The sequence below is a fragment of the Rousettus aegyptiacus genome, unplaced genomic scaffold (assembly GCF_014176215.1).
Source record: "Rousettus aegyptiacus isolate mRouAeg1 unplaced genomic scaffold, mRouAeg1.p scaffold_m13_p_2, whole genome shotgun sequence".
Classification (NCBI taxonomy): domain Eukaryota; kingdom Metazoa; phylum Chordata; class Mammalia; order Chiroptera; family Pteropodidae; genus Rousettus; species Rousettus aegyptiacus.
The window spans coordinates 174,422,767-174,437,362 of NW_023416295.1; the positions used below are offsets into that span (position 1 = coordinate 174,422,767).

General features: G+C 63.9%; 1 protein-coding gene across 5 annotated transcripts in view; it reads left to right on the forward strand.

Annotated features, from left to right (window-relative positions):
• ARHGAP8 (Rho GTPase activating protein 8) overlaps positions 1 to 14,596 on the forward strand; it is a 42,355-nt gene that overhangs the window by 10,832 nt on the left and 16,927 nt on the right. For all 5 annotated transcript variants that reach the window (XM_036237639.1, XM_036237640.1, XM_036237642.1 and 2 more), the window contains exons 3-8: positions 124 to 267; positions 3,175 to 3,262; positions 7,613 to 7,744; positions 8,831 to 8,917; positions 9,696 to 9,794; positions 11,046 to 11,156. In XM_036237639.1, coding sequence (XP_036093532.1) covers positions 124 to 267; positions 3,175 to 3,262; positions 7,613 to 7,744; positions 8,831 to 8,917; positions 9,696 to 9,794; positions 11,046 to 11,156 — 661 coding nt within the window. The remainder of the gene's footprint in view (positions 1 to 123; positions 268 to 3,174; positions 3,263 to 7,612; positions 7,745 to 8,830; positions 8,918 to 9,695; positions 9,795 to 11,045; positions 11,157 to 14,596) is intronic.

The following is a 14,596-nucleotide window of genomic DNA, read 5'->3' on the forward strand; positions in this document are numbered from 1 at the left end:
GTGCCTAGTGGGTGCACAGCCGATACATGGTGACCACCCTATAAAAAGACCTCAGGAGCCCCCCATTCTCCTCCTTCCTGGAGAATGCAGCTGGCTTCCTCTAATCCTCGTTGTCTGCCCTAGAGCTACAGACCGATGAGGAGGGGGCAGCCGCGCCGGATGCAGTGAGGAGACCCCCGGCGGTGCCCACAGCTGGCCAGGACCCTGCGCTGAGCATCAATCACCCCTTCTATGACGTGGCCAGACATGGCATCCTGCAGGTGGCAGGTGGGTCTCAGCTGGGAGGGTCCCCAGGAACACTGACCATGCCAGCCTTCCTGCGGGGGCGCTCCTCGGGGCTGCTCCGCTCCAGTGTGGCCGTGCCTACAGAATGGAAATGACCATAGCAACAAAGGTACCTGCCAGTGTTTTTGAAAAAGCAAACGACGTCCCTGTCAGACCGTTGCCCAAGTGCTTTGAGAAGCCGCCGGGGAGCGTCCTGCCAGTCAGAGCAGAGGCCAAGGTCAGGTGGAGCGCTTTATTAACCAGCGACACCGTTATGCTCTGCTACGTGTCAAAGAAGCAACAAACGTCTGTCGGAACCTAGAAGATGAGCCGCCCCGCGCCCAGCGGGGGTCGGAGAGAAGCGGGCATTACTCTAGTTAGGCCTTGGTGGGGCTGAGGGGTCGGGCAAGGTGGGGTGTGTTTCTCGCGTGGGCAGGGTCTCAGGGCTCTTCAGAGAAATAGAACCACCAGGAGAGGCGCTGCATTATGAGAACCGGCTGACACAGGGAGGCCGACAGGTCCCGTGACCCGCCACCTGCAAGCTGGAGACCCGGGAGAGCCAGTGGTGTGAGTCCCAGCTGGAGTCTATGGGCCTGAAAACTGGGAGCACCGATGTCCCCAGGCGTCCAAGGGCAGGAGAAGGCGGGTGTCCCGGCTCGAGCAGGGAGCCAGCACGCCCTTCCGCCACCTTTTGCTCTCTTCGGGCCTCAGAGGGTCGGGCGGGACCCCTGCACTGACGAGGACGGTCTTCTTTGCTCAGCCTGTGAAACGCTGGTCTCTTCAGAGCCACCCTCACCGGCACACCCAGAAGTAGCGTTTACCGGCCATCTGGGCGTCCCTGAGCCCCGTCACGCTGACACAGGGAATTAGCCACCACAGGCGGTAACCTTCACACACCCACTTCTCTGTCCCCTGCACCCGGCTCCGTCCCCGTGAGCCCCCGGCCCCCAAGGAGCCGGGATGTCGAGGAGCAGGAAGGAGCCGGGCTGCAGGGTTGGAGGCCCCAGACGCACCGGTGGTAGACATTTCAGGCCACCCAGGGCACGGCCAGCATGGAGGGGACGGGGTTTCGACGGGCAGCCGGGCATTTCAAGCCCTAAAGGTCGGTTTTAGAAAACCATTAGGGCTTAGGCAGAAGGGACGGGTGCCGGGCTGGCTGTAGGGGCCGTGGACCCACAGATCGGGTGCTCACAAGAGGAAGGCAGGAAGTGTAGTTCCTTTCCAGAGGATAAAAAAACGTGTTATTTATGTTAACATGCAATGGGTCTGTCATTCTTTTAAAATCAGTGAATAAATATTTAAAAGTTTCCCAGTTTAGTTTTCTAATATGGTATATTTTTATAGAAATAACCTCCTTTTTTTTTAAGCTCTTAAAGGTCCTCAATAATTTTCAAGCGTAGGGACAGGTTCTGCGACCTAAAAGGTTTGCTCTTTCTTGGTGAATGTCCCTTGTGCACTTACAAAGGATAGCTATTCCGCGCTGGGTGGAGCGTTTTCTGTATTTCGGTTCAGTTGATGGACAGACGTAGAACCCTGCAGAACCGAGGTCGCTGCTCCCCGTTACTAACGGGGTGTTCAGCGCCCCTGATCGGAAGTCGGGCGCTTCTCGATTAGGTTCTGTCCACTTTTGTCCCGCGCGTTTTGACGTTTCGTGCCTAGGGCCGTGCAGTGAGGACTGTCACGTCGTCTTGACGAGGGGGCCGTTTTGTCATTATCGAGGGGCCTTCTGTACGTCGCACATTACTCCTTTGTTCACACGCCCTGCCCGGCTCGTCTGGTGTGGATGCCACACCGGCTCCCTCCCCGGGGGCGTTGGTCGGGGGCCTCCCCCTCCCCGCCTTCAGCTGGCCTCAGCCTTCCAGTGTGAAGAGCGTCTCCTCCGAACAGCTCCTCCTGGATCTTTTTTTTTCACTTTTCTCACGAGGCGGCCGTGTGGCTGGACCCGTGTTCTCAGTACCAGGCAGGGCGAGCCGAGGGGTTTGCACGGGGCTGGCATGGCTCTGGGGGACCCTACAGAGGACCCACGTAATGGGGTTTGGGACTGAGAACGATCCGCTTGCCGCGAGCGAAGCTTCGTCTGTATTCGCAGCCGCTCCCAGGGCCAGCGTCACGGCCTCAGCTCCGCCTCAGATCCTCAGGCGTCAGATTCTCATCGGACACTTCGCACTCCCAGGCACAGCCAGCGAAGGTTCTGTGCCCCCAAACCCTCCCCGTTTGGCGAGGGAAGCAAAGGAACGTGTGGGTTCCGAGGCAGCCCTTCCCACAGGCTTCACACACAGACGGGAAAGCGGGAGCAGAGAGCCCGGGGGGCCCGTGGAGTCGGGGCGCTGCTGCCTTCAGAAGCGACAGCTCAGGAATCCCGAGCCCGTCGGCCTGGCTTCAGGCTTCCGGGAAGAACCCACGTGTCCTGAGTGACGAGCAGGTGTCCTGTACGGACAGCCGGGCAGGGGCAACAGAGCACGAGCGAGGCTCCGTGTTCACACGTGTGTGTACGTGCGAGTGTGTGCCTGCGTGTGTGTGATCTTGATTCGTTACCTTCGAGAACCAGAGCGGGGTGAGGACGCTGAGCTGTCATCCTTTCTCACTTCCAGCGAGCGTCTGAAAACATGCGGGTGCTCCTTTACGAAGAAAGCGAGTTTAAAGTCATGCACCTTTCTAGAAGCGTGGCCTTATTCTCTCCCGGTTCCTGATAACCTTTCCGTGATCAGGCCTTCAGTCCGTCGATTAACAATTGTCAGATGTAACTGGAGCCACAGGCCCGAGCCGCGAGCCTGGGCTCCTGGGCACAGGCGGTGAGACCGGGGGCCGGCCCTCAAGGACCACCTGCCCCCCGCTGTCCCCTGTGGGGTGGGCCCAGATGTGCCGAGACGGCCTGGGTCATGAGGGACCCACACCTGTGTCTTCCTCCAGGCGAGGACCACCTCGGGAGACGGGTCATCACGTTCAGCTGCTGCCGGATGCCCCCCTCCCACGAGCTCAACCACAGGCGTCTGCTGGAGTGAGTCCCGCCCTGCGCACACCCCCCGCCCCCGCTCTGCCCCCCCACCCCCACCCTGTGCACACGCTCCTTCCTCCCTCGGCACAGAGGGGACTTCCGGGTCAAAGGCTAATGTACGCAGATTGACTAGTGGGTCCCAGGGAGGCGGCAGGCCCCAGGCCTGTGCTCTGGCCCCGGGCCTCGGCTCTGGCCCTCTGAGGCCACGCCGCGTCCCCCCTTGCTAGTCCCGAGCCCTCCGCATTCGCTCAGGTTCCTGCTGCTCAGCGGGGTGCGTCCCCCACCCACCTGCGTGCGGCCTCGGCCGCCGTCACCCATCTCTGGCCGTCGGCGTGTGCGCACCCTGTGTGACAGCCATGCTGCCCCCGGGGCCCCTTCCTGGCGGGACCGCGAGCCTCCTGAGGGGTGGAGCCGGGAGCTGGCCAAGTGCCGATGCAGCGCATCTACCCAGAATCACCCCCTGGGCGAGCAGGCGACCGTGGCCAGGGAGGAAGCCGCGCTCTGAGGGCAGCTCCTGCTCTGCAGCCCGCCGTGGCCGCTGTTCCAAGCCCAGCGTCCTCCTGTCCTGCGGGTCACGCCGGGAGCCGAGTCCCCGCCCCGTTACCTGCAGCGGCCTAGGGGCCGGTGTGACGTACCTCGAACCCCACACTCGGGGCGCTTCCTGCACCCGCAGGACTCGCGTGGGTGTCCCATGCCTCGGCCTCTGTTCAGGGACAATGGGCTGGATCAGCTTCACTCCCGCGGCCGGAGCCCGGCCCATCGCTCGGCATCCCCGGAAACGCTCGCCTGCCCCCGGGAGGCACAGAGAGGCGTGCCGGCTGCTGGACGGCCTCGCGCGCTGCCGGAGACGGCTCTGACGCCGCCGAGGTGGGGAGGCCGTCCCTGCCCCGCTTTCGGATTCCGGTTCCCAGCCGGTGATGCCAACCAGCCTCCCACTCACAGCACCGAGCAAAGCGGCTGCAGCCTCAGGCCCCGACCGGGAACGGACAAAGGCGTGGTCATAGAAGCACCCGGAAGCCTCTGGCCGGTTGTTTGCTGAGAACCCCTGACCCGAGCATCCAATCCGGTCCATCAGCGAACCCCCACCTGCAGCCGAAGGCCCCGTGTGGACGGCGGATGCCTCGCTGGCCGTGGCTGCTCGGGAGGCACTGTGGCCGGTTCTGCTGCCATGTGGCGGGGTCTCCATGGAATTCACCGGGCGAGCCAGGTCCTGGGGGCCGGGGACCCCGGGTGGCGAGCCAGCCTTCCCGAGGGAGCTGAGGCTCTCTGCAGCCCAGGCTCAGCGCCGACGGGGGCCCAGGCAGAGAGGGACGCCCAGGGCAGGGCGAGTACTTGTCACACCCTTGTCAGTCTGTTCCTTTCATGGCATCAGGTAAGCCATGACCTGGGGGTCCGCCCTCACGGAAGGCGCCACTGCCGGGCCAGGGCTGAGCTCAGGATTCATTTTCTAGCAAAGGCAAAAGCATGCCCGACAGACAGACAGACAGACAGACAGATAGCAGGCTGGTGACAGACGGAACTGGCTGGAGGTGGCGGTTGCACCACGTCGTCAATGTGCGAAATGCCACGGGGGACGGGGGACGGGGTCGCTCGCTTTCAGGGGGGTCACGTGACATGACGAATGTCACCAAGAAGCACCTGTGACGGCGTCGGAACTCCGTGCCCTTTCCCGCACCTGCCCGAGGAGCTTCCCCAGCAGCCGGAGGTGTGAGCACAGCCCGCCGTGGCGAAGTCGTGTGGGGTGTTCACTGCACAAGGGCCTCAGGCGAGGCGGCCGCCCAGAGGGAGCAGCTTTTCCCGACTTAGACTAAGGGGCTCTGTGGGCTTCCCGCCTTCACGGGAGGGGCCCTGAGGCTTAGCTTTTCCACGACCTTTCGACCTTGCGGCAGAAATCAACTCCAGGGGCATCTCCGCCCCCATCCACCTCCACACGGGGGTGCTCCTGTGGCCAGGCGCTCACTGTTTCTGAGATGCATCAAGAGGAAAGGTGCCCATCTTCAAAGCTCAGCCGGCGATTTAGTCTCCAACGTCCTGTGCTGAGGGTGCGTGGCCCATGCGCTTCAGACACGGAGAAGGACCCAGCAAGCTCTGCAGGAAGAGCCGGGGGCACGCGGGGCCGGGGGCTGGGCAGCTGCCTTTGCAGGAAGTGTCCCCTGCGAGCGGCGAGCCGAAGAAAGACATGCCCTGGTTTCCTTTGTCTTGAAAAAGAGTCAACAAAGGCAAAAGGGGCCGTCCCGGAAGCGATGGGGAGTCCTTGGCGGCCGGGGGCTCTGCGTGAAATCGGGCGGCTTCGTCTGGGGGCGCTGGGGTCTGGCGGGCCCCGCGGTGCAGGGTGGCCTCGGCCAGCTTCGCCCCGACAGCGTGGTGCGGAGGGTGGTGAGACCGCGGGCCGGAGAGTGCTGGGTGTGGACGTGGCCTCCACCGCTGCCGAGCCGAAGTCGCCCGCCGCGTGAGGTCGGCTTCGTGACACTTTCCTACGTCCAGGCGGACCGTGGCTGGGAGCACGTGGCTCTCTGGGGCCGGGCCGTGTGGGCGAGAGTGGACGCCGGGGCCACACGGCTCTGCTTGGACCCTGGTTCTGTCCCGACCTGGTTCTCCTCTGCCCGCCGCGGCTGACTCCGGTAAAATGGCATGACGGCCCCCGCCTGGGTCCTCGTGAGGACCGAGTGAGGGGCGATGTGTGAGGCTGGCGGTCGCCTCCGCCGCCGCCGAGAAATCAGACCAGCAGCGGGGAAGCCGAGGCGACGGTCGCACCGCGAGGCCCCTCCGGGGGGCCGGCCAGCACCTGCGGATGGGCGGAGGCTGCTGGCCTGTTCTCCTGCAGCGGTCCTGGGGGTGTGTGTCCACCCCTGCACCCCGGAGCTCCCGGCCGGCTGCGTTTGCCCGGCACCTGGGGAGAGCAGGTGACCCTCAGCCACAGACTCGGAGGGACCGGCCGGAGCTCCCGGGAGCGCACTGGGCAGGACTGACCGCTCACGAGACATGCTTCCAGGTAACGACATGCAGCCTGCCAAGCGCGGTGTTGGGAGCCGCCGCCCAGACGATGCCAGGGGTTGGGGCGGTCCTCACGCAGCTCGTCCCGCAGACGGCCGGACGAGGCCTTTTCCGGCAGGTCCGGAGGAGGAGGAGGGGGCCAGGAGGACCGAGGCCTGTGCTGCCCGAAGACGTGACCGTGGAGACGCGTAGAGCCTGTAGTGTGGACGAAGCCAAATGACAGACGGAGCCGAGTTGGGATCCTGCTCTACCACCAAAAACCGTTAGGAGCTGATCCAGAAACAAAGAGGGGATTGCTTCTGGGGACGCGCAGGGCGTCCAAGACGGGGCATCACGTGGCGTCTGAGATGGGGCGTCCGAGACGGGGTGTCCGAGATGGGGCGTCCGAGATGGGGCGTCCGAGACGGGGCGTCCGAGGCGGGGCATCACGGGGCGTCCGAGACGGGGCGTCCGAGGCGGGGCGTCCGAGGCGGGGCGTCCGAGGCGGGGCGTCCGAGGCGGGGCATCACGGGGCGTCCGAGACGGGGCGTCCGAGGCGGGGCATCACGGGGCGTCCGAGACGGGGCGTCCGAGACGGGGCGTCCGAGGCGGGGCGTCCGAGGCGGGGCGTCCGAGGCGGGGCGTCCGAGGCGGGGCATCCCGGGGCGTCCGAGACGGGGCGTCCGAGACGGGGCGTCCGAGACGGGGCGTCCGAGACGGGGCGTCCGAGGCGGGGCGTCCGAGGCGGGGCGTCCGAGACGGGGCGTCCGAGGCGGGGCGTCCTGGCTCTAAATCCCGGCCCATCCCCTGTGTTCGTCCCCTGGGGCTGTTCCAGCAAATCGCGTCAGACCAGGAGGCATAAGACCACCGGAATGGACCCTCTCGCCGTCCCGGGGCGGAGTCTGAACCCTGAACGCGCGTCGTGGGCGGGGCCGCTCCCGGGAGGGTCCTTCCTGGCCGCCCTTCACCTCCTGGCCTGGGGCCGCATCCCCTGCGGTGGCCACGTCCCCGCCGTGACGTGACATTAGCTCTTCACGCCTGCCGTGGCGTGGGTAGAGGCCGCGTGGATGATCCGGGATCAGCTCCTCCTCCCAGGACCCTTAGCTTAATCGCATCTGCCGAGCCCCTTGTCCAGGCCGGTCCCGGGGGCGTGACGTGGGTGTCTTTCAGGGGGGCCACTCCCACTCGCCACCCGTGTGACCTTGCATAAGTGACGATGTCCCTGAGTCTCAGTGGTCGTCTGACAGACAGGGACCGGGGCCCGTGGCGGGCAGGGCCCCCATGCAGCCTGGTAACCCCGCTTCCGTCGTGGGGGGAGCCGCTGGGTTTTCCGGCCGTGAGGGGGCGGCTTCCGTACCCGCGTCTGCGCTTCATCCCCAGGTATCTGAAGTACACCCTGGACCAGCACGTGGAGAGTGACTACACCATCGTCTACTTCCACTGCGGCCTGAGCAGCCAGAACAAGCCGTCCCTGCGCTGGCTCCAGGACGCCTACCAGGAGTTCGACAGGAAGTGCGTGCCCGCCAGCCCTCCCGTCCTCCGGTGGTCCCCAGGACGGCTGGGGAGGGGGAGCGGGCGCGGCACAAGGGGTCATGGCAGTGCAGTGGGCGGGGGCGGGATCCCAGGGGCCGAGCCCGGCGGTCCAGTGACCGAGCCTAGAGTAGTGGGGTCACCTCCTTTCGGGGCCAGGAGCTCTGTCCAGCGTTGTCGTCTGGGGCAGGGTGGACGCCCGTGTTCTTACAGGGCCTGACGGTCAGTACTTCAGTTAGGTTTTTGTCACAGCTGCGCAGCCGCTGACAATGCAGGAGGAAATGGGCGGACTGTGCTCCTGTAGTGGAGGGTTCACGGCCGCCGGACTGCGAACGGCGGGCCCTCTCCACCCGCCACGCCGTGAACTGTTGTCATTTTAACTGTTTTCAGCCCTACGAACATTAAAGCCCTTCTGAGCTTGCGGGCGGTGCAGAGCCAGGTGGCAAGCTGGGTGTGGGGTGACGCCGGCCCCACGGCCACCCGGCCGGCCCTCTCCGCCCTAACGTGCCCAGCTGCCTCTGTCCCCACCCTGGGTGGGCGCCAACTGCCTTGGCTTGGCCTGATGGCTTTGGACTGAATGATTCAGGAAGGAGGGAGGGAGGCAAGCGAAGGGGCTCCTTGTTTTAAAGTGGGTGCCTAGCCCCCCACTGGTGGCGCCCTGCGGCCCCCACACAGCCTGTCCTGAGCGGACAGGGAACTAACTGCCTGTTCACCCCGGATCAGTTCCTAGCAGAGAACGGGGGTGAAAGGGTCTGTGAGGTTTACATTTTGAGAGCTGTTGCCACATCGCCCCCCAGTACGTGCCCCCGGGCCCCAGTGTGAGTGGGGGCTCCAGTCCCGCAAACCGTAAAGTGCCGTGTGCACGCCTGGGGGCGGCGGTGGGCGGGGGTCCCGGTTCTCCCGAGTTGGAACCCGTTCTGAGTTTGGTTCTGTCCCCTTTCATGGGCTCTGGCGAAGGTTCCGAGGCGCACAGCCGAGGCGGACCTTCGGTGCGGGGCGTGTGGCCGCGCCTCGCGCTCGGAAGTCACCGCGCCTCGCGCTCGGAAGTCACCGTGCCTTCTCTCCCAGGTACAAGAAGAACCTGAAGGCTCTCTACATCGTGCACCCCACCAGCTTCATCAAAGTCCTGTGGAACGTCTTCAAACCGCTGATCAGGTACGCGGGCACGCAGACCCGCGCTCGCGCGCACACACGAGCACCCCACACGCCCGCACCCCGCGATGCTCAGTTGCTCTCCGAGGCCCGCCCCCGCTTTGGAGCCCCTCCGTGCTCTGGACCTCTCTGGGGCTCGAGGAGGAGATTCCAGGCATGTCTCGTGCGCGAGGTGACGGTGGAGGAGCCCTGTGCCACCCCCTCGACACACAGAGCCCGGAGCCCCGCAGGTGTGAGCAGACGCGAGCAGGCAGCGGGGGGCCCGGTAGAATCGCCACTTTGGGGGAGGCTCGCTGATAGCGGTGTACGCGGGCAGTGACCTCTGCCGGGCGTCGGACAGCGGACCGGTCCCCTACGTAGTCTCACTTAGGAGGGAGGGGCCCCCTTTTCAGGACACTGAGGCCCCACAAGGTGGCCGAGTTGATTCGGCCAGGGCCAAGTCTGGCCTTGCAGCCGCGCTCACCCCACTGTGGTCCCGAGTGACGTTGTCCTAGAGAGCAACCCCGAGGGCTCGGATGCGGTCCCCGCCCTCAGGGACCCTCCCAGAGAGAAGGGATCCATGTGGGAAGCTCCGTGGGCTCCGGGCTGCCCCCCGCGCCCTCCGGCCCCCGCGGGGCACCTGCAGACGTGCGAGGCGCCTGTCATCTCCACTTTTCGGTCGCGTCAGCAGTGAGTTTCTCAGCGTGAGAAACGCCCGCGTTCTCCCTGTCCTCCGGGTGCCCCCACCCCGCTGCCCAGCCTCTCTACTGCCGCCCGATCGTTTTTACTTTTTCTTTTTCAGTCACAAGTTCGGGAAAAAAGTCACGTATTTCAACCATCTGAGCGAGCTCCGCGAACACCTCAAATGCGACCAGCTGGCCATCCCCCCGGAAGTCCTGCGGTGAGTCGGACCCCATTCCGAGCAGCGCACGCCGCGCCCGTGTGTTCCCGCGGGGCTCGGCCCCGTCCCGTGCATGTCGAAGCCTCAGTTTCCAGCGGGCCGGCCGGATCCCGCTCGAAAACCGGCGGCATCCACGAGGACGCTCGGTGAAGATGCCGGCGCCCGACCCAGAGAAGCAAGGCGGAGGGAGGCCGCGGGACGGACTCGGCCTTGCTCCCGCCCTCCGCCACAAAACGGATTTAAAAGAACGACCGTGGCAGTAACTGCTGGTGGCTGCTTCGGTGTTCAGTGTTTTTGCTTTTGAGCAAAATCAGGGGTGTCTCTCAGGTGTGTGGATGACACGGTCTCAGGGGTGTCGCTGTGCCCTGGGGACCGCCCATCTGGTGGCTTTTTGCTGAAAGCCTAATGTGTGTCTGTGGCTCTGTTCCCCATGGTCCTGGTACCCCCCCCCCCACCTCACCACCATGGCCTCTCATGGAGGGCAGGGGGGCAGAAGGAGCCCAGGAAGGCCTCACAGCCAGCCTCTGACCCTGTGTGGGTGCCCTCGGCCTGTTGCATTGCGCTCTCTAGGGGGCCCCTCTGAGGGAGCAGGGTGCTCGCCAGGCTGACTGTAGGTGAGGAGGCAGCCTTACAAGGAAATGGAGGTGTCCTGCTCCCTCTGGGCACCAGGGTACTGGGGTGCTAGGGAGACAGAGCTGTGCACCCTGCCCTCAGGCCCCTCCCAGGGAGTGGGGACCACCAGGCAGTGATGACAGGGGCTGTGGGGGGCGCTGAACCCAGCTGGGGAGGGGGCAAGTGGAGAGGGGAGATCACAGAAGGCTTCCAGGAGGAGGTGACTCCTGAAGTGAGTTTTAGGGGGACAGTTGGCTGTATCAAGCCAGGGAAGGCTGTTTTCAGCAGAAGGAAGTCCCTGCACATACGCACAGGGGCGAAATGTTGGCCAGGGGTTGGCAGGAGAGACTGGACATTTGACAGGGCCGAGACCATCCTTCCTGCCTTTTGCGTGAGCACCGATGGTAATGGGGGACTCTGTGTGTGTGTGTGTGTGTGTGAGAGAGAGAGAGAGAGACAGACAGACAGACAGACAGAGGGTGGTGTGCCTCGTGGGCCCCGAAGGATGAGGCTCCAGGGCGGGGCGTCCTGCAGACATTCGTGGGGCGTTTGGGATGCACGCAGCTCCCGGAGACTGCCCCTCACGGCCTGAGGCTGCTCCCCTGCCAGGTGAGAGCCGGGCTTCCGCTGTGCCCACAGGTACGACGAGAAGCTGCGGGACCTGCAAAGGGGCAGGCCGCTCCCCCCTGCCAAGACGCCGCCACCGCGGCCCCCTCTGCCCACCCAGCAGTTTGGCGTCAGTCTGCAATAGTAAGTGAGCCCGGGACGAGGCCTGCTCTGGTGTCTTCCGGGGGACGGGGGGGACGTTTCCCCCCGACTTTTGCCTCCGGTCGCCGAGCCTGACCCTGCGGGAGAACGGAAGTGCGAGCTTGCCGTGGGGCCGAGCTCCCGCCGCTGTGCAAGTCTGTGCACCCGCGGGCCGGGACCTGGGGTTGGGACCCTGCCGCTCATGGGCAGTTCTGGCCCCCGACCCCCAGGCCAGGGCTGGACACGCCCCGCCACCTTGGAAGTGGAGCATGGCCCCGGGCCGTGCTCGGACCAGCGGGACAGGAGCGGGCATGGGACGGTCGCGTCGGCGGGGAGCGTGGGAGCCGGCGTGCGGTTTGCCTCTCGCGGTGACGGGGGCCGGGCTGGGAGGGCGCCTTGCCAGCCTGCACCCCTGTGTGACCGCAGCGCGCCTCCCGCCGACATCCACGCCAGACGCAGGGCACCAGGGAGCAGTCGCTCCTGTTGGGCTCGGCTGCTGTGAGTTAGGGACCATCGTCGCTGTGAGTTAGGCACCATCGTCTCTGCGCATGCGCTGTCCTTCCTGCCTGCTCTTGGCCGCATGACCTTGAACTCGCCCCCTCGCTCAGCCTGGTTCCTTATTTCTGAAACGAGTGAGTTGGATGCCGTGATCCATAGTCTTCAGCGATTCCTCCTAAAGGATTCTGGGCCACCCATCCAGGCCGACTTCTCTTTTAAGACTCGCCTCAGTGGCACCTCCTCCGGGAAGCCTTCACTGACGGCACACAGGCCCCCTCCATGCACCCCCAGTCCGAGCAGCCTGCCACGGGGAGTCTCTCCGGCTGCTTCGCCCCACTCGGCTGTGAGCCCCTGTCCTGCTCTGCCCGGCACTGAGGTACCTGGAATGACGGAGGACAAGGACGAGGCTTTGTCCCACAGCCGCGTGGGGCAGCTGGGTCGATCTGTGTGACGTGCAGGACACCGGAGCCGGGAGGGTGGTGGTGGACTGCCCCCCCACCCCGCCCCAAGAGCAGTTTGCTCTGTTCCACCTAAATTAGTTACTTCTTGTCGGGAACTTGCATGCGATTTGTTTTCTTACATAAAAATCTGATACTAAGTTCCATGCTGGATGAAACACCGTGACAGGCTGAGAAATGAGAAGGCGTCTGTCTGGGCCGCAGGGTTGGGGGGCACTTACCTGCTACCCTGTACCCGTCCCTTGTCCTCCCTGAGGCACGCGGGTGCAGGGGCTCTTCGTTGTCCTCTCCGACGTGCTGTGGGGCTGCAGCGGAGACGGGCGCGGCCCTGGGGACCCCTGTCTCTCTTCTCGGCCTCGAGCGAAGGAGAGCGTGGGCGGCGGAATAACGAACCCCAAGGACGTCCGCATTCTGTTTCCCGAACCTGCGAATATGTCTCCTTACATGCAGAAGGGGCTTGGCAGGTGTGATGAGGTTAGGGATCTGGGGATGGGGAGTTCCTCTGGCTCACCCGGGTGGCCCAGTGTCATCTGAAGGTCGTTATAGGAGGGAGGCAGGAGGGCTAGAGGCAGGGGAGACGTGAGGACGGAAGCAGGAAGCAGAGCTTGGGCTATCGCGATGCCGTGAGCCAAGGAATGCAGCCACCTTTGAGGCTGGCAAACGCAAGGAGCAGACGCTCCCCAAGACCCCCAGGAAGAACGCGGCCCCCCAGGAAGAACGCAGCGCCGTGGACCCATCTCACACCTCTGAGCCCTGCAGAAGCATGAGGTAATGACCCTGTGTCGTGAATCACTCTGTGATGATTAGTTCCCATGCGCCAGGAAGCCAACATGGAGCAGTGAGAGGTGGGTGTTTGTGTGGTGTGTGGGGGAGGGGGCTGTGCCAAAACCTTGTCCCCAGGGCCAGGCAAGTGTGCCTCCAGGGATGGGATGAGAGCCGCCCCCTCCACCCCAACCCCTGGGAGCTAGAGCGGAGGAAGGCGGGGCCGGGCCTGCGGGTGAGGGGCGGGGCATGTCTCTGCAGCCTCAGAGGACCCGGCCTGCACTGTCCACGTGTTGCTATGGGGCCCTCGAAATGGGGCTAGAGCAGCGACTTCACGCAAGAGCCCCGCCCCCGACCCTTGTTGGCCCCGCCCCCTCCGCAGCCAGACACCGTGGTCAGTCGAAGAGGCATTTTGCAAGCACTCTGTGAATGTAGTAAATGTTCAAGTAGGATGCTCCCTTAAATGTATCTGGAACAAACGTTCACCACACAGCACATCCTTTTCCTTTTTTATGCGTTGTGAAAAAGAGCAGGTGAGACCCGCTCAGGTGAATGGAAGGCAGGCTGGGGGGCTGGGGGATGTACCGGCAGTGACCACGGGCCCCGCTGGGGGCGCTCGTGAGAACTCGGCGGTCCGAGCAGGGTCCCTGGGGATTTTCAAGCCATCTGCGATCCTTCTCCCTGATTCCGAGGCTTCCATCGTCAGCCTCTGCGCTTCTGGCCTGTCCTGAGGTTCTGCTGCTCGGGGTGTGCCTTGATCCCCAGGGTCCTTGGCTGTGGCCATTGGCCTTTCCATCATCCGTCCCTTAGCCGGACGGCACAGCAGTGCCTTTTGAGCCGGCTGTCCTGTTCAGAAGCACTCCTGCGTACTTACTGTCTAGTGAAACCTTGAAAACGAAAAGCCAGAAACTCTCCCAACTCACAGATTTCTGACGCCATCTACCCAAGTGCACTTCGGGGGGACGAGGCGGTTGTTAGTGGTTTGTGAGGTTCACCAGGGGCCCCGGTGGCCTCTGTCGTGACAGTGGCCTTTCAGAATGTCCTGACGCAGCATTTGAGCTCCAGGGCTGTCAGCTAGCAGGTCGAAGGCGGATGTTGGAAACGCCCCTTATAAAGGCCGTGGCCCATTCCTCTTCCGTCGCCGTGAAAATCGGTGTATTACATCTTTAGGGAATGACGAGGTCCATCGGACGACCTTCAAAAACTTCTGTGCGTGCCACATTGAGAGAACCCGGGAGGTCGCCTCTTTAAATTAATGTTGTATGCCGCGTCGTTGCGCACGACGGTCATAAAACGGCGATGAACATATTCAATAAAGCGCCAAGTATGTAGTTTGCTTGGACTATGAATGAATGCAAGTCATTAAAATTCACAACCAAATCCTGTTCACAAATGTTAATTTGCCGAGTTAAGTTCAAGAGCACACGACAGAACACTACACCCTTAGCATGAGCTAATCGAGTTAATATACTAAGGGGAAGTCAGAAGGCGCTCTTCCCTCCAGTGGGAAGACAGAAACGTAAATGTGCATTTAGTGCAGCCCTCTCTGGGCGCCTGCGGCCTGCTGGGGAGGAGGGGGGAAGCCCCCTAGGGTCGGGGAGGGGAAGCGGGTCACATCCCGGCCCTGACACTTTGCAGCTTTGAGAAGTCAAGTTAGCTGCCCCAGCCTAGAGTTGAAACCCTGCCCTCCTCGCCCTCCGGGCCACCAGGGCTTACTAACAGGGT